The sequence below is a fragment of the Solanum dulcamara genome, chromosome 3 (genome assembly GCF_947179165.1).
Source record: "Solanum dulcamara chromosome 3, daSolDulc1.2, whole genome shotgun sequence".
NCBI lineage: Eukaryota > Viridiplantae > Streptophyta > Magnoliopsida > Solanales > Solanaceae > Solanum > Solanum dulcamara.
The window spans coordinates 39,445,503-39,465,974 of NC_077239.1; the positions used below are offsets into that span (position 1 = coordinate 39,445,503).

The 20,472-nt window shown below is 36.4% G+C and overlaps 1 protein-coding gene across 1 annotated transcript; it reads right to left on the reverse strand.

Moving 5' to 3' along the window:
• Nucleotides 1-16,968: 16,968 nt before the first annotated feature.
• LOC129881622 (cation/H(+) antiporter 24-like) lies at nt 16,969-20,215 on the reverse strand. Its single transcript, XM_055955770.1, has 2 exons — nt 18,790-20,215; nt 16,969-18,329 (listed from the first exon to the last, which is right to left on the reverse strand). The coding sequence occupies exons 1-2, from the start codon at nt 19,681-19,683 to the stop codon at nt 17,199-17,201; spliced, it is 2,025 nt and encodes a 674-aa protein (XP_055811745.1). The 5' UTR covers nt 19,684-20,215; the 3' UTR covers nt 16,969-17,198.
• Nucleotides 20,216-20,472: the final 257 nt, after the last annotated feature.

The following is a 20,472-nucleotide window of genomic DNA, read 5'->3' on the forward strand; positions in this document are numbered from 1 at the left end:
AGGGTAAAATTATAATAGCAATTATCTTTGCTTTTTTATCCTAGTATAAGTAGTAGTTCTTATTATTTTGAAGGTAGATTATTATCAAACATAATGATTATCACTCTTGGAGAGATTTAAATGCTTGCTTTAAGCTTTTGGTTGTGTTGAAGATAAGAAAGAAGGGTTGCTTGGGAATTCTAATTCCCTTGAGATCTTTCTAATAGGTTAGGTGTTTCATATAATTTTCAAAGGAGGTCATTTCTATATTGAATTTTTTGTCTTTGATTACTTTCTTGTGTCTACCCTCCTATCTTCTTTTCTTTTCTTTTATTTTATTCTTGTTATTCTTGGAGTAACTGGTAAAGTTTCTGACATGTGATCAAGAGGTCACGGGTTCAAGCCTTGGAAACAGCCTATGACAGAAATGCAAGGTAAGGCTGCATATAATAGACCCTTGTGGTCAGGCCTTTCCCCGGACCCTGCACATAGCGGGAGACTTAGTGCACCGGGCTACCATTTATTCTTTTTTTACTTAGAATTGTATCAGACGGGGGTGAGCACTTGGCGTTTTGAACTATTTTGGACTCCATCTATACATATAGACTACTCTTATGCTTTTTAAGATGGGTCTTATTTTTGTTGTCCACTTTTGGGACTTATACTCTTTTGTTTAGTCAACTTGTACTAGCGACTTCTACGTTTTGGGATGGATCAATTTTGTATATTTTTTTTAGTTTGTCTTTCGCTTATCTATGTTATTTATGATAGAATTGCTTATTCCTATTTAGTTTCTACCCTTAAACTCATTACTAGTTATTTCGGGTTACGGGTTGGCTTATCTACTTGATAATAGGTGCCATCATTACCTGAGGAATTAGGTTGTGACAAGTTGGTATCATAGCCCCTGGTTCACTGGTCTCACTTGTAAAGAGCTAACGTCTAGTAGTGTCTTGTGGATCGGTGCGGAGACATCCATAACTTATCTTCAGGAGGCTACATGATGTCTTTAAGAAGCTTCCCCTTTTATTTTCCTTTCGTTCAGTATGTGTTTTATCGGCTCCTTAAAATCTCACTTGTTTCACTCTTTCTTATGGTGTCTCTAAAGCGAGGCAAAACGGACAAGGGTGATGCAGCCGAGCCTATAGATATATCCTATCTAGGGGTAGAGGCTGACTTAAAGGTTGTGCGAGATCTGCAACACTAGCCTATTAAATAAAGGAGAATCTTAAGTCTAAGAAGGAGCTATAGGCAGCACATGTACCTCCATAGCCAGTGGGGCTGGGACCATCCCATCCAAAACCCGTTTTAGCTATAACACCATAGCTTCATTCTATACTCACCCAGATTCTAGAAGCTATAAGAAAGAAGAGGCAGGCACCAATTGCAACTCCAGCCTCGGCACTACAAGGTTAGCTGAAAGCAGTAGCCCTAAATGGTCAGCCACTACTAGCTTACATAGCCGCACATCCAGGTATAGATGATGGGCTCATGCCATAGTGCAAGTAGAAGATGCTTGGGGTATTTAACAAACTCTCACCTCTGATGTACATTGGGTGATTGGGGAGTACGCATGTGAATTCTTTGTTTTATTCCTGGAACAACTTTAGTTTTTAGGACTCGTGGAGTTGTGAGAAGTTGACTTCACCACACATTAGTTCTACAGACCCGCCAGGAAGTGGTGGCACTCGTACTTGCATTCTAGGCCAGATGGGTTGCCTCTAGTGTCTTAGGATAAGTTCTTAAAGGCTTTTTTCTCCAGGTATATATCATGGCGCATCCGAGATAGCTTAATTCTCTAGATTGGAGCAGGTCTCCATAACTATCTCACAGTAGTGGTGAGATTCTATAAGCTATCCTACTATGCCACCATGATTTACCCAAAAAGGAGGAGAAAGTTTGTTGCTTTGTGTGTGGGTAATGGTAGAGAAAGAGGGTTGATACGGAGAATCTGGCATCGGTAGGCCATTTATTTCTAGATGTGTGACGACCATACCTATTCCATGAAGCATATTCAATACAAGGCCTAATGGAGCAGCGTTAAGAGGCCTTATTACCAGGGCAGCTACAGCTGGTCCCAGACTAGAGGGAGGGATTCATATAATAGACACTGCTAAAGATTTTAGTAGGGTGAGTCTAGCTATCCTGTTCAGGTAGCAATACTTACTTCTAAGGGCATCCAGCATTAGTAGGGTAGTCCTAGTATGGGTAAAAGTTTGCAGGGAGTAGATGCGGTTTATTTTGGCCATGGCAGCCATATTCTTACTGGTCAATCTTCCCAAGGTTGCTATGACTAATCCAGTTTAATCATGGTCAAGAGAATGGGGTGCTCCTGTTCTGTTTATGAAGAAGAAGGAATGGACTATGAGGATGTATATTAACTACTGGCAGTTATACAAGGTGATAGTGAAGAATTGTTATACCATGCATCACATTGATGACTTATTTGATCATCTTCAGGGTTGCGCAATGTTTACTAAGATAGACTTGAGGTTTGTCTACCATCAGTAGAGGATTAGGATGGCGGACATCCCTAAGAGCATATGTAGGAGTCATTAAGACCACTATGAGTTCTTTGTGATGTCTTTTTGGTTAACTAATTCCCCTACCACCTTCATGTACTTGATGACTTAAGATTCAGGCCATACGTTGATTTAGTTTTCATTATATTCATTTATGACATTGTGGTATACTCATGAAGTTGGGTGAGCATGAGAAGCATTTGACGATAGTGATCCAGATTTTCAGAGATTAGTCACTTTATACCAAGTTCTCAAAGAGCGAGTTTTGGCTTGAGTCTTTAGCATTATTGGGGAACGTGGTGTCCAATGATAGTATTATTGTTTATCAGATGATGATTGAGGCTATTCATGATTAGGGAAAGCCCACTTATGTTACTAAGGTTTGTAGCTTCGTCAGTTTAGCAAGTTACTACAAATACTTTGTTGAGGGATTTTCAACTATTGTGGCCTTTTTGACTTAGATGACTCACTAGGATGTTCCTTTTATGTGGTCGGAGAAGGGTGAGATGAGATTTCCAAAGGCTTAAGGAGTTTCTTACCACAACTTATTTTTTACTCTTCTAGTTGAGGGCGAGGGCTTCACGGTATGTTGTGACATATCTGGCATTGGTTTCAGTTGTGTATTAATGCATTGAAGCTGGGTCTTTACTTACGTATTGATGTAGCTTACGTTGTATGAGAATTACTACCCCACCTATAACTTGGAGTTGGCGACAATAGTTTTCACGCTTTAGATCTTGAGGCACTATATATATTGATTTTGTTGTGAGATCTACATTGATCACATGATCCTTCAATACAGTATGAGTTAGAGGGACTTTAATTCAAGGCAGCGTTGGTGGATTGAGCTCCCAAAGGATTATGACCACTGTATTCTCAACCATCTAGGCAAGTCAAATGTTGTAGCATACGCCTTGAGCTGGAAGACAGTGAGTATGGGTAGTCTAGCCTTCCTTTCTATATTAGAGTGATCATTGTCTTTGGACATCTAGAACTTAGCTAAGAGGATGGTTCGACTTGATATCTATAATTCTAGGAGGGTATTAGCCCATATGGGGATTCAGTCATCTTTGTTAGATCATATTCGGGATCGTTAGTTTGAGGACGAGTCTTTGGTGGCACTTAGAGATAAGGTGTTGGTAGGTGATGCTGGTCAAGTTACTTTGGATTTAGATGGGGTTTTGAGATTCATCGACCAATTGTGTGTTTCGAGAGTTAGAGGGTTGATTTAGCTGATTCTTAACAAGGCCCAAGATTCTAGATATTCCATATATCTAAACACAACTATAATGTTTCGTGATTTGAGGCAACACTATTGGTGGAACGGTATGAGAAAAAACATCTCAGGCTATGTATCGTGTTGTTTGTGTTGCCAATGGGTGAAGGCCGAGAATATGAGGCTTGGTGGTGAGTTTTAGAGATTACCCATTCTAGATGGAAATGGGCATGTATCACCATAGACTTCATTATTGGGTTTCCTTGGACTTCCTAAGGTGTTGACAATATTAGGGTCATCGTGGATCGACTAACCAAGTTAGCACACATCTATCCCGTACATACTTTCTTCAGTGCCGATTGGTTGGCTCGTATCTATATTTGGGGGGTGGTTTGTTTTCATAGTGTACCTATGTTCACCTTCACACATCATTTCTTCAACAAACTGATGGCCAGTTAGAGCGTAATAGTTAGTTCCTTGAGGATATGTTGCGATCCTATGGTATGGATTTTGGGGGGTTAGTGGGATCAGTTTTTGCCTTTGGCGGAGTTTGTGTATAAATATAGATACCGCTATAGCATTAAGTTAGCCTTGCTTGGGGCCTTATATGGTAGGCGTTGTCGCTTTTTGATTTGTTGTTTTGAGTATATAGAGCCTAGCCCGCTTGGTACAGACTTCCTTTAGGAGGCCTTCGATCAGGTGAGGGTGATTTAGGATAGGCTCAGGAGTGGAAAGAGTAGACACAAGAGTTGTGCGGATCATAGGTGTCGACCATTGAGGTTTGTAGTTGGTGACCTAATATTTCTTTGAGTATCACCCATGAAGGGAGTGATGAGATTTGGGAGATGGCGCAAGCTTAGCCCCCGGTATATAGTGTCTTCTGAGATTTATAAGACAGTCGGAGAGGTTACCTATGAGTTAGCCCTACCACCAAAACTATCAGCTATCCACCCATTTATTCATGTTTCGATGCTGCTTTGGTATGTTCCAGATGAGTCTCATACGCTCCAATATTAGCCATAGATGCCAGGCTGCTGTAACTGAGAGCCATTCCTATTGTAAAGGTCCGTTAGAGGTACCATCCAATCGAGGAGGCTACCTAGGAGACTGTGTAGGAGATGCGAGAGCAGTTCCTTACCTTATTTGAGCCTTCAAGTACTTCTTGACTTTTAATAACAATAATAATAAAAATAATAATAACAATAACAATAATAATAACAACAATAATAACAGCAATAACAATAATAACAACAATAATAAAAATAACAACAATAATAACAATAATAATAACAATAATAACAATAACAATAACAATAATAACAATAATAATAATAAGTATAACAATAATAACAATAACAATAACAATAATAACAATAATAATAATAACAATAATAATAATAACTACAACAATAATAATAATAACAACAATAATAACAATAACAATAATAACAACAATAAGAAGAAGAACAATAAAATGAATAACAATAATAACAACAACAATAATAAGAACAATAATAAGAATAACAATAATAATAACAATAATAACATCAATAACAATAACAATAACAATAATAACAATAATAACAATAATAATAACAATAATAATAAAAAAATAAAAATAATAACAATAATAATAAGAATAAAAACAACAACAACAATAATAATAACAAGAACAACAACAACAACAACAACAAGTAATAATAATAATAATAAGAAGAAGAAGAAGAATAAGAATAAAAATAATAACAATAATAATAATAATATGAAAAAATAATAAGAATAACAATAATAATAACAATAATAACAACAATAAGAATAAAAATAATAATAAAAATAATAACAATAATAATAATAAAAAACAAAAATAATAAAAATAATAATAACAATAGTAATAACAATAACAATAATAACAACAACAATAACAACAACAACAACAACAACAATAATAATAATAGTAATAAAAAAATAAAAAATAATAATAATAACAAAATAATAATAACAATAACAAAAATAACAACAACAACAATAATAACAGTAATAAAAATAATAATAATAATAGCAGTAATAACAATAATAATAATAATAATAATAACAAAAACAACAACAACAACAAAAACAACAATAATAATAATAATAATAATAATAACAACAATAACAACAAGTCGCAGACGTCTCCACATCGATCCGCAAGACTCTACTAGATGTTAGCTCTATATAAGTGAAACTGGTGAACCTGGGCTCTGATACCAACTTTTCACAACCCAATTTCTTAGGCTGTGATGGCGCCTACTATACAACCCACCACTAGGCAAGCTGACCCATATCCCAACACTATGAGTAATGGGATGTCAAGGTACAAGACCAACACTTTAGTCTAAAATGGTAATGAAATAATAGGAAAATACATGAATGGAAAAAAAAATCTAAATATGTACAAATAGAAGATCCCTCCTGGAACCTGAAAGTCACATGTACAGAGCTAGTACGAAAAAGAGTACAAGTCCAAATAGTGGACCACAGAAATAAATCTATCTCAAAAAGAAAAAGATATGTAAAATATATTTATAGAGGGAGATGGGTAAATCCAGAATGCAATATGCTAACCATTGCCTCGGATCACCACTACAGTTGGCTCATATCAACGTCGGTAGAAAGTACTCGAACCTGCATCACAAAAACAAATGCAGAATGTAGTATGAGTACCAAAACTATAGGTACTCATTAGGCATCATATGATGACTGAGCAGGAAAAGCAAAAGTAAACTGAGAAGCGAGTAAATAACTATAAGCAAAGACAGGGCAAGAAGTACATGCAGGTATGTACACGAGCGTACTCAACGAACAAAGAGAAAGAATCTAGCTAAATTCACCGTTCTCCCAAAACCTGACTGCTACGCTCATTCATTATCAAGTCATATTTGTGTTGATCAACTTGTGCATAATAATCCCTTGTTTGATATTGACATGCCTAATGAAGGTGAAATGCATAGTGTTGTGTCTTGGCATTATAGAGGTTTTGTCCCTCTTGAGGGCTACCAAGTGATTGAGAATCCACTATGATATAATGACACACTCTCTGAATATATGGAACTATCTTCTTGGAAAATGATAGTACGTCTATTGGAGGGGTTAGTGGTCGAAAGGAAGGGAGTGTATATTCTCCAATGTCCTATTCGTTCTTGTGTTGTGCCATACTTGATCAAGGCCTTAACGCTTGTGGATCAAAGGGTGATTCTATTTGTGGGCACACCTTGGATGAAGTTCATTTATGTAGGACCTTTCTTTGTTACTTGTTTTCATATGATGATCCTTTGGTCAAATGTGGTTTTATACTTGTGAACCCTAAGGAAAATGTGTCATTGCCTATTTTGGGAGTTTTCTACATAGTTGCATCCTTGTTTGACACACTTTTGCTTAAGTTGTGCGAACCACAACTAGTGGGTGCTAAGTTGCTTAGCCAATGGATATTAAGGGCTCCTTGTCACTTTTATAGTTTTAGATAAGTTAATTTTTCAAGTGGGACTCTTGGAAACATACTTGATTGTCTTGAAAACATGCTTAGCACCTTTCTGTACTACTTCTTTGCTTATGATGATACCAAATGTATGGCAATTATTTACTATAGAGGTAGAGGTATATGGGTCTTGCACTTCTTTGACCCGAATGAGCCTTTAAGGGTAATTGGACCACTTTTGGTGAGGTCTTATTGTGAGGCGATTAAACAATTGTGTTTTATGGCTCCCAAAGCATATGTGATATCATCTCTTGGGATTCTTAATGCCATTAAGATCTTTGTGGTTTCATTGTCTCAGGATATTGCTAATAACCATTTCATTTGTACCATATATGATGAATGGATCTTCTTCAATACAAAGGATTATTAGTTATATTTCAAATGTGTGCCTCCTTGGCGAGTTGGTATGATTGATAACCCATGTGCTAACCCTCATGCTATGAGGATATATTTTTTGTTTGTCCATTTCATGGTTTTGCAAGGTTTGGATTCGAGGATGAATCCTTTTCAAGAAGGCAGGATGATAACGACATGGATAGCATGGATGAATCACATGGAAGCTTTAAAGGAGTTTGATGGACACTAAATGAAGACAAACAATGTGTAGAAAGTCCATAAAGGTGAACATAAAGAAGAAAGAGACATTTTAAATTCATGAACTCACAAAAGAAGACAACCAAACAAGGCCCTTATCTCATTAACGATAAAATTGTAAAGAAAGTGTCTTCTTTATTTTCTTAGTATATGTAGTAGTCTCTTGTCATTTTAGAAGACATAGATTTTGATGAATTGAATATTTGAGACCTTTTAAGATTGTAGTTTTTAGGTAAACCCTAGAATTAATGTAGTTCATAGTTGGTAATTATAGTTGAGTGATTAGGGTGGATTCCCGATATTGAACGTGCTAACTTCTTCTTGCTTAATCAACCATCGAGTTATCCTATTTGTGGATTCAATTTGGTTTTCTCATTTTTGATTGATTTTGGGTTTTTGTTGTTTGATCGGATTCAATTGAGAGGTGAAGGTATAAAGTCCTTCGTTTCTCATAAATTTGATTAGATTTCGATAACTCCACTTATCCTTTTCTTTAATTCAATTTTCTGCATTTAGATTCTAGTTTTTTGACTAGGATCATTATCATTTGTCCAAGAATTGAAGAAGAAAACAAAGTTTGAAGTTGGAGAGAAAATGTTACACCCACACTTTTAAACTCGGAATGTCTCTTAAGTTCCTTAGACATTATCATGTGAGCCGGATAAGCTATGACACTATCAAATGACTCTAAGGAAGGGAGAATGTGATACCTCATAGTAGAAAAGGTTGGAAATAGAGGCATAAGAATCCGGAAGGAATTGGAGGCCAAGTAATGAGTCGTAGGATTCAATTTACCTACGTAAGCCACTAACCTAGAAGTCTTACATACCTAAGCTACTTGAGGATATACCAAGCTTATGTAGCACGGATTACATAGGTTCTTGAGATAAGACGAGATTACGAACCCACGGGAAAGAGAATAAAATGATGACACATGGAAGCAAAGGAAGGTGACACGTGGCATCACCTCAAGCAGGCAGGTGACCCACCTTCTTGGGGTCAAGTTGGTGACACACCTGCTTGGGGAAAGTGGACCCCACTGCCACGTGGTATCCCCTAATTGGCAGCATGTATACAGTGGCCCAATAGGGGATGAACACGTGTCACCCTTAGGGGATGACTTAAGTCACCTCCTAAGGACACCTATATATATGTATATTGTGACTAAGAAGCTGATTCTTATCTCAAACTTCAGCAAAAACTAAGAACAAAAAAACCCTAAAACTAAGAGAGAGTAGTGGCGGCCTAGGAGGAAAAATAAGGTAAGTCCCAATTTCGTTCTGTAAATTAATTATATAGCCTATACCACGATGATATGTAGGTATTAGTAGTATAAAATCATGGCTTGGTGCAGAACAAAATAGACAGCAAGCAGCCACGGCGTTTAAATCGCGCTAGAGAAATTCCGAGGCATAATTTTGGCGAGTTTTGGCCAATTTTGGGTAAGGTAAGGTCTTCCCTTCCAATTTGAAGTTTATGGTGTTGTTATAGGGTGCATTACACACCTTTTATTCTGCTGTAAGGGTGATAAAGTCGTGGAAATGATCGGTGTTCAAAATAAAGTAAATTGGAATCGTTATAGTTAAATTATAGTCGAAATAAGGCGTTGTGCGTGTGGGGGATGCTTCTGTTCGTGTGTTGGTGTGTTAAGGTGATGGAAAATGTTTTAAAATAGGTGTGGGTGCTTATGTTTTCATCCACCTGGCCCTCTGTCTCGTGTAATTATAGGTTTTGCAAAACTGAAACTAGAAACCCTCTTTAGGTATCGTAGTTTCGAGCTAGTCGTTTGGAGTTTATGTTGTACATTGTTGATGTGAATTTATTAAACATATGCTGCAATTTATTGTTTTTGGTTGGCTGTAGGTGTTAGGTGTGTAATTGGAAATTTGGATAGGGCACATTATAGGGGAGATGCTGCCCGATTTTTGTTAACTCTTTAACTAGTTAAGGAACTAGTCGAGAAGGCGAGCGAGGGGTTGAGTTCTATGAATACTCATGTGTAGCATAGGGTTCTGGAAAGCCAAGGTTGTTAATATTTGTGTTTCTTTTATGTTACTTAGGTTTAGAGGGCAACGAGATGAATGAAATAAAGAGTAACCCGTAAGAGGTATGTAAAGCCTATTTTTTCTCTTCTTTTGGCATGTCGTAGATGTAAGTAAAAGATGATGCGATTGCTAAAGTGATTCCACTCGTAAGTGTCTCGTATTTAGTTCTGGAGGTTGAACTCCATATTAGCTAAACTACTTTCCTTGAACCTCCTATACGTTAAGAAAGTATTGAATGTACAGACTCCTAGTCTTAAAGACTATAGGATGATAACTGCTTACGGTTTCATAGGTGGCTAGTATTACTTTCGTACATGCCTAGTACCCCCGATATTTTGGTTGATATAGACCCTAATGGCACTTAGAGGTCACTTGACAAGACTACATTACTACTTGGGTCCTCAGACAATAGCTTAATCTTCTTGTACGGTCAAGTCTCTGATAATGTTTTGAATTGTATATAGTTACTCACTACTCTATTCGTGTATACTGTAAACCTTCTTTCACTGAGTCTCGAGCTGGGTACGTTATCGTGCACACTTCACTACATTACCCACCGAGTCCCTTACCAAAGGGTCGGGTACGTATGTATATGTATATGATGATGTAATTTGATAAGGAGATGATGGCGCCGGGCCTATATTGGTCCTACAGAGATGATTCACTGAGCCCCTAAAAGAGATGGCTATATTGTATGATATGAGCATGCATGCTTTTGTAAATCACAGAGTACAGGTACAGGTTCCTTATATGACATTTTATCCCCCGCTTCTCTGTTTCTGATATTCTTCCAGTTATGCCATGTTCTACTTTACATACTCAATACATATGTCGTACTGATCTCTTTTCTTTGGGGGGCTGCGTTCATACCCGCAGGTACAGATACACAGCTTGGGGATCCGTCAGCATAGGAGTCCAACCCAACGGTCCATAAGTGCTCCTTTGTGTGGGAGCCTAATTTTGGTACTAAACCCTGATGTATATCTTTTTGTTCACGGGTAAGGAGGGGGCCCTATCCCGCCTTATGTTACTGTTGTTTTCTTTTACTCTTAGAGGTATGTGGATATGTACGTGGGGTGTATATGGGCTGTATATGAGATATATATGGGCTATATATGAGTTGTATATGGGTTGTATATAAGATGTATATGGGTTATATATGAGTTGTATATGGGTTGTGTATATATGTATGTATAATTGTGCTTACATGAACTGTGTTTTAGAACGTTCCCTTGTCATCACAGCCTTGTCAGCTCACAGGTGTACTTGTTACGGGGCGACCCCATAAATTCTGATAGCGTCATCGGCTTATATATTTTCTTACCTGCTGTTAAACTAAGGGTCAAGTAGGAGACAAAGTTACTTACGGTTGGCAGGAGTACACGTGGGTATTTGTTTCGAGCACCTGTCATGGCCTACGGGTTTGGGTCATGATAGAAAATCTTGAAAAAGGTCTTAAGAATGACCCTCTAATGTCGGTTTTGCGACCCTTGGAGATCGTTTAAGCGACACCCACAAAAAAGGCGGGAATCGCTTTAGTAACTCCAAGTCACTTAAGAGACCAATCGCTTTAGAGACAGGTCTATCACTTAAGATACACCCACCAAGAGGGCTTGTCGCTTTAGTGATGGCACCAGACTCAGCTAGTGCAAAATGGATTTTGTCATGTCCAATTCTCTGAAGGGGTGCTCGAAATTTATTCAAAACCCCATGTGCTCAAAGAGATATGCTACCCCACCACTTCGATGTTCTGTACTCAATGACGCATTTGAAATTCCCATATGAGGTCATTTAATGAAAAGTGGGTCCCAAACCTAAGTTCCATTTTGAGCCTATTTCTATAGCGGGCCTCAGGATTAGATCGAAAGCTTCGAAAAGCGCATGAAAGGTTGTTCTAGACAAAACTCGATATTTCAAAACTAATTGCACTGTCAGAACTTTTCATCCAAGCGCATTTTCCAAGAATGTTGACCAAAGTCAACCATAGGCCAAGTTTCAAAAGTAAAAGTGTCTAATTGTCCCAAACTCGTATTGATTGCCTCGATACTCATGCCGACTATGCAACTAGCCTAATTAGGTCATTCCAAAGCTGATGGAACCATCAGAATTCCGTTTTGAGGTCAGTTTCCTAATATTATGACCAAAGTCAATTTTTCAAGGTATAAAAGCTCCCAAATAGGGAAATGGGCATAAAACCCAAACGAATGACCAAGAAACCAAACAATCAGTGCCAGCAAGTTATAAACAACCTGGGGTCACTACAGGAATGCTCTAAACAATGGAATGAATGCTTTAATTCAAAAAAAACCTGGAGGGTCATTACATGTCCCCTTCTTTTTTAAAATTGTGATAACTCAATCTAATCCCCTTTTCAGAAAAAAATATTGGATCAGATCGTATTGATACACATGGATGATCCATGATTTATTGACCCAAAACCTTACAATAGTAAATACTAAAAAAATTCTTGTCAAGACATAATTTGTTTTATCTCTATTGTTTTAAGATGATACTTCGTAGAATTATATTGTCTTTTTATTAATTGGTATGGTATTAGATTTAAAATTTGTTATTGAGGAATATATTTTCCCTCCTAGAGAATTACTTGAATTATTATATCACGAAATTGATAATACTTCTTTAATTTCATAGAGAAAAGTTACATTAATGTAGACTGATAGAAGTGATGATATATTTGAGGTAAATGTGTATTTGATCCTGTCACGACCCATCCCCGTAGGCCGCGATTGGGGTCTGACCTGGACCCCCATATACACATCTATTAGTTGTGGTCAAGTCGAACTATAAACAACATAATAGCATGCATCAGAACCCTATTGGGTGATAACATTTCCATAAACCTGTAGCCTCTCTCATTTGTATCACATCATGAATGGGTATGCAAGACGACAAGGTTGCCGTAACATAATAACACGTACCATACATCATGTAGACCCAGCTGAACCAAACTAACATATACAACCCACATATACATGTCTGCAGACCTCTAAAAATATTAATGACAACACATGGCGGGACAGGGCCCTCGTCGTACCCCTGAGTAAACAAAAGCAATTATATACATCAGCAATCAGTACCAAAAACTAGGCTCTGATACAATGGAGCCTCTTCCAGCTGAGCTGAGCGGAATTCTAAGCTGACGAACTTCCAAAACCTGTATTTGTACCTGCGGGCATGAAATGCAGCCCCCCGAAGAAAGGGTGTCAATACGACATATGTACTGAGTATGTAAAATATAACATATTACAATAGGAAGCATATATGAAAAAGAGAAGCAGAGGATAAAATATCATATCAGAAACTTGTACCTGTACTTTGTGAATTATTAAAATATGCATACTCAAATTACACAATATAGCCGACCCTTTCAGGGATTCGGTAAATCATATCTATAGGACCATCATAGGCCTAGCGCCATCACCACCTTATTATATCACATCATCATATATATACATACGTACCCATCCCTCTAGTAAGGGACTCAGTGAGTTTTTCATATCATTGCATTATCATGTCCTCGTATAGCATACCTGGACTTTTAGTGAGAGACTCGGTGGATAATATAGTAAACTGCGCAAGTCTACGTACCCGGCTCGGGTCTTAGTGATGGAAGGGTTACAATATGCACAAGTAGAGTAGTGAGTAACCATATGTAATTTAAAACATTATCAGAGACTTGACCGTATAAGAAGATTAAGCTTTCGTCTGAGGACCCGAGTAGTAGTGTAGTCATCTCGGTGCCCTCTAAATGCCATTAGGGGCTATATCAATTAGCATCTTGGGGACCCTAGATATGTACTAAAGTAATGCTAACCGCTTAAGGAATCTGAAATACTTGTTATCATATAGTCTTTAAGACTTAGAGCCTGTACATTTGTTACCTCTTTAACATATAGAAATTTCAAGGAAAATAGTTTAACTATTACACGAGTTCGATATCCAGAAGTAAATAGAAGATGCTTAAGAGTGGATTTACCTCAGATATTATATCATATTCTACTTACGTCTAAGACATGCCAAAAGAAGGAAGAGGATAAGCTTTACACAGTTTATACTTTCCTTCATGGGGTTATTATGTACACATTTTGTACTCGGCCCATTATGTGGCTCGGTGAACAACCATGGCATCATAACCTCATTTTCATGCCAACTACCTCTCAGGAGAAAGGAAGGATAGGCTTACATACACTACTTCTTAACATGTGGAAGCCTTGAAAGGCAATACTCGATTGTTGTAGGGGTTCCAACATCAAGTAGTGGATGGGGATTATGAGGCATACTTGTAATCCTGGGAATGGAATTATCCCCACATTTCATATAAAACCCACTTAAGGCTAAGACATGCCAAAATAAAAGAAGAATAGCTCTACATACTTATGCCAAAAATATGCCAAGAGAAAGCTTCACATACCTCTTTCGGGTTACTCTTCGTCACGTTCGCCTCGTTGTCCTTTGAACCTATTCAAAATAGAAGAAATATGAATATCAACAACCCTTGACTTTTTAGCATCTTAAGTTGAACCCAAGTATTCATAGAACTCATTTTCTCGCTCGTCTTCTCGACTAGTTCTTTAGTTAGTTAAGGCGTTACCGGAAATTGGGCAGCACCTCCTCTATGACATGCCCTATACGAATTCCCAATTACATCCCTAATCACTACAGCTAACCAAAAACAACAACCTTTAGCTCATATACACATAAAACATGGCAACATTACACAACACAAGCTCCAAACAACTTGCTTAAAATTATGATACCAAAATAGGGTCTTTAATCTTAATTTCGCAAAACCTTTAACTATATGAAATGGGGGGTCGTGTGGCTGAAACCAGTAGTATCCACACCCTATTTGTTCCATCCCTATAACACCCTACCACACACTTGTATCCGTGCATCACAAGCACAATATCTTACTTCAACTACAATTTAATTATAACGACTCCAATTTAAATTGCTTCTAACATCAAGCATATTTATGGAATTTTCATATTTACATCCACCTAAATGATTTAATATACTTCATAACAACAACATAAACTCCAAGTTGAAAGGAAAGACCTTACCTTACCCAAAATTGGCCAAAACTCGTCAAAACCCAATTCAGAAACCTCTTGATATGCTGAAATAGAGCGGATTATTTATGTCACTTCTTCGCTTCCCCAAATAATGATTTTATTCTATTAAACACTATTATCTAATCGTGGGATACCTTAAATAATTAATTTACAGAACGAAAGTCAGAGGCTTACCTCAAGGTGGCCAAACCCGTAGCCCTCCTCTTCTTGCTCCTAACATTTTTCTCTTCAAGTTTCTAAGTGAAGGGCTAAAGAAATGACTCCTTAGTAATCATAATATACATATATATACCTCCATGTGATCGAGAAACACCTTAGATAATTAATTCATGGAGAAATATTGGAGAGCTTACCTTGAATTCTTGGCTGTCGTAGGTACTCTCTTTTTCTCTGTAAATGTTTTCTAAGTTTTTCCTTGGCTAATGTTTAAGAACAGCTGAAAATAAGGCTTAGTCACTAACATATACACATATACACCTCCTTAGGAGGTGACATGTGTCATCCCCATAGGGTGACACATGTCCAACCCCTATTGGGCTACTTATCCATGCCATGCCTCCTAGGTTGCCATGTGTCCTTGGTGGGTCCCACCCCCCAAGAAGGTTGGTCACCTACTTGACCCCAAGAAGGTGGGTCACCTGCTGCCATATGTCATTTCCCCATGCTGCCACGTGGCATTCTCTTCTCTTTCTCGTGGATTTGTAATCTCATCTTATTTTAAGAACCCATGTACTCCTTGCTACGTAAGCTCGACTTGCATTCAAGTAGCTTAAATTTATAAGACTTCCGAGTTGGTAGCTTCCATAAGTAAGTTGATTCCTACGACTAATTACTTGGCCTCCAACTCCTTCCGACTTCTCATGACCCTATTTCCAACCTTCCCTACTATGGGGTATTACATTCTCCCTTCCTTAGAGTTGCTTGATTGTGTCGTAGTTTATCTGGCTCACATGATAACTTCTAAGAAGCTTAAGAGATATTCCGAGCTCAAGAGCGTGGGGTGTAATAGATCCAATCAATATACCTTTTTATTAAATTTACAAATGAATGGAATAAGTTTGAATCAAATAAAGGGTATCTATACTAATATGATGGCTAAAGCTTAATTAGCTGTTCAAAAAAATGAATGTTTAGCTTTTTGGATTGATTGAGACTAGAAAGCAATTAATTTTTTATAAAATAAAATTAAGAAATTAGGAGACACACAAAAATAAAAAAATTACTAAATGATAACCACTTGACTATTTTAATCTTATGAAATAAAGTACCATATTTGTTACTCAATTGATTATTCCACTATGATGAAAGCAGGGTAGATAGTATTCCACTCAGACAAAATTTGTGATTGGATTTAATTATTTTCCCATTTCCCATTGTAATAAATTAATATTTTGGTGACTTTATCCTATTTATTTTGAGATAGAGAAAGTAGAGAAAGAGAGTGCAAAAGAGAATATGTAAATTCTTCTTTCAATCTTAATTTTTTTCTTCTAAAAATCCATCTTCTTTACTTCCTCATTCTGGCGCTTATGAGATTCAACTTAATTTGAATTATTATGATTTATATGTATCAATTAAATTACTTTATATTATTAACTATTACATAGCTTCGTAATAATATCAACCAGTTATATCAAATGAACACTACAACATTTATCATGATTTACTAGCCATTCTAATTATACTAATTGAATTATTGTATAACTTCCACAACAAAATTACTTTCATACGATCATAACTTCTTGATATGTGTACAAAACAACAAAAAAGTGGAAGTTATAATCTTTTAAAGATATGACACAAACTATAGGAGTTAAAATATTTGCACAACCACCTTTTTACATGTTCACATTCAAAATATATGTTGCTGAAATATTACGAAATGCATAAAAAATGTTATACCCATTCCCTGATTATATGCTACAGACTACAGTAGCGACTAAATTAATAAAAAAATATTATTAAAAAAGATTCTTTCTCCCTTGAAAATAAAGGATATACTTCCAATTTCATGAAATAACATATCTCAGTAAAATTGTATTTTACAATAACAATAAATATTGACCGTATAATCTCTCCATTCATCCGTTTTGAGCTTGTACTTTTCCTTTTTAAATTTTGTGTAACTCATCACACACTTGATGAAAATTATGTATATAATTTTATGATGTTTGTATGGGTTGACATATATCATTTCTATTCCTAAAAAAGCCCCTTAATATGAGGTCTCTACTATCTACAAGTGGCAATATTTTGTAGAAAACCAAGAGAAGTGGTTTCTTGGTCTTTCAAAATCTGTTGTTGCATCACTAAAATCGAAGCCATGGTACCTGAATTCATTGACACAAGAAATTCTCCTATAACTCCTAGTTCATTTTGAGCACTCCAATTTGTTAATCCCTGCAATAGCACAGGATTTATACCTTCATTCCTCCCAAGTATCCAAAGATCAAAGAATCGTTCATTCTGTAATGTGTGAAGTGCTGCGATTGTATCCTCCCCATTCTTCACTACAATTTCCTTATACATAACATGTTCATTACCTTCATTCTTCACCCAAAACCATGTGACCAGACCATCATCTAATTTCTTCTCCATTTCATTATCCCCTTCACCATTATGGGAAAGGAAACGAATAGCAGTAAGTGATACATCTGGATTTGTAGCCATCCTATCAGCATAAGAAAGGGCCTCTCTAGCATCTGATCCTCCCATAAAAAGTAAAGCCAAATGATGAATTGATGACCATCTACGTACATTATGACTAGTAGGGGAAGCACCCCCATCCACATAAATCCCAACAGAACAAGGAGCATGGTTTAAGACATTAGTGTTCACTAATTGAACCCCTTGTCTTGTCAGTACTTGAGTTCCTTTATAAAAGGGAAGTATAATAAGAGAAGCCTTCTTCTCTAGCGCCAACTTGCATATATCTTGATACATGCTCTTCTTAGGAGAATATGATGTGTATGAATTAATCTTGATATTTTCTCCACCGAAAAGCTTCAATGCATTATGGATTGGATTTTGATCTAAGTTTTCTGAATCTTGGTGATCGATAAAAATAGGGGCAGCACGACCAACTAGTTCCATTAGGTGCAAGGCATGAACCATAAAATTCGTATGAGCAGTTGGATTTGAGACCTCAAATAGAATATTTATAATACCAGGCACATTTTCCTCATTATGTATGCAAGCTATAATGTGTAACTCTATGTTTGAAGCGGTATGTTGAATGTTCCTTCTTGTGTTAATCATATAAGGCCTCGTTGGATCATATACCATACTAATCAAGGGAGTCACAATAGATGTCACCCCTATTGTCATTAGCACTAACATTGTGAAATATGGTCTCGTAATCATCTGCACTAAATGAAATTGAACACAAGAAATATTACAAAGTCGAACAAATCCTATAGATTTAGAGATCATCCCAATTTATGTGAAGGTGTTTGACTAAGAATGAAAGAATTTTTTTAAAATTTGCAATCTAAAAAAGCATGGAGACTTGTATGATTATAAATTATTTCAATAAAGATAAAATATCAAGGTTAACCATAAAAATATTGCTAAATGTAGAAATATTTTATTCCTTTTTTAAAAAAAGGGCAGCCCGGTGCACTTAAGCTCCCGCTATGCGCAGGGTCCGGGGAAGGATTTTATTCCTTTTTAAGAGAATTATTAAAATAGAAAGAGTGTCATATATGTTGGCGTAGGGATATTATAACCTTTTTCAATTGCAATAATGATAATTTAAACATATAAGCTAAACTCTTGGGTAGGTAGGTTATTGATAAAAAAAGTGAAAAAAAGAGCAGGGCACCTTCAAATCTATCCAGTGAATGAAGATCAAAAGCTCAACTTCACCTCTTAGGCTCAAGACAAGGCTAAGAGCAAGACAATCTCTGAATGGCATATTAAAAAAATAGGAAGTGAAGAGAACAGTAATCATTTTAACAACATAAGCTACGAGAGCCATAAGAAAAATTGGCTGAAGATGTGACCAATGAGTATAAATAGATGAAATATCAGTGAACATCCCAACATATGCAAATGAAAATGGCATGAGAATATTCATGACAATTGTCTCTGTCTTTTCCACTAGAGTAGCTCCTAATGGCGGGCCATCTGGAATGGCGAGTCCTAACCAAAGTGGCCCATTAGCAACTGCAATACCACCCAAATCACATACGAAACCAGAAAGCATTACTCCCACGAGTATGAAAACAACATAAATTTGCTCCACTGACTTGCCTTTTGGGGTTGCTTTAATTATCCATATCATAATTTGTCTAACCCCTCCAAAAATGAATGCTCCAATCAAAAAAGAATAAATAAGAAACCACAAAGCAGCCATACTTTTATGTTCACCTTGTTTAACTGCCTCAAATACAACAACAAATTGGATTCCAATTACATCACTTATTAAGGCAGTGGATAATGCCATTCTTCCAATTTCGGAGCTAAGAAGATTAAGCTCTCTAATAATCTGATAGATAACTGGGAAAGCTGTAATTGCAAATTCCGATGTTACTCCTAACATGGAAGAAACTTTTGCTAATTCTTTTTCCATGGATTTTCGAAGACCTATTCCAATAAAAAGACTACATAACATGGGAACGGACACACCAAATAGGGCTATGTACCATTGTTTCTTTCCAACTTTCTTTATCTGTGTCAAATCTGTCTTTACACCAGATATGAAAAGGAAATACATAAAACCAATCAGTCCAATATTTTTTAGTGCATAGTCAGCAGTATCTGGAAAGATAAAGTTGTGAAATCCCTTGCTTCGGCTCAAAATAGATGGGCCTACGATTATTCCACCCTTAAGATTCAAAACAAAATTCAAACCACTAAGTATAATGTACTCACTTATATTAGTATTTGTTGAAAACTGAAAAAGGTAAGAAGTCTACTTACTAGAAGCTCGGAAATGACTCTTGGCTGGCGGAGAGGCTTGAGAAGATAATGAATAAGACGGGAGATGGCGATAATGGTGGAGATCTCTAACAAGACAAGGGAAAAAGAGAATTGCAACGGATTTTTTCCTGAAAATATACCGAAGGTGTGGGGAGGATGCATATCCCAACATATTACAAGCCCTTTGTCTAAGAAGTAATGGTCTTCTGTGAGGTTCAACTTTGACATTATGCTCTGTTTTCATTCAATTCATTAAAAAACCATATCAATATTGCAACATGATCATCCTACAATGGATTGGAGAGGCGTAAAAAGTGGTAACACAGTTCATTTTCACTTTTATCTCTATGCCATTAATTTTAATAAAAGTTTGTTACATCAAAAAATGCATCGAACTCTAAAAAATATTTTCAAAAATAACAAAATTGCACCTCTAAATGTCCTTCCCACAAAATCCTTTTTTTTATTTTTATAGTTTCTATATCTACTAATAGATAGAGATTATTAATGAAAATAAAAAATTAATTATTTTTGAAAAATTCAAAGAACCAAAACAATTTGTAAGAATATTTAAGGGTTAATG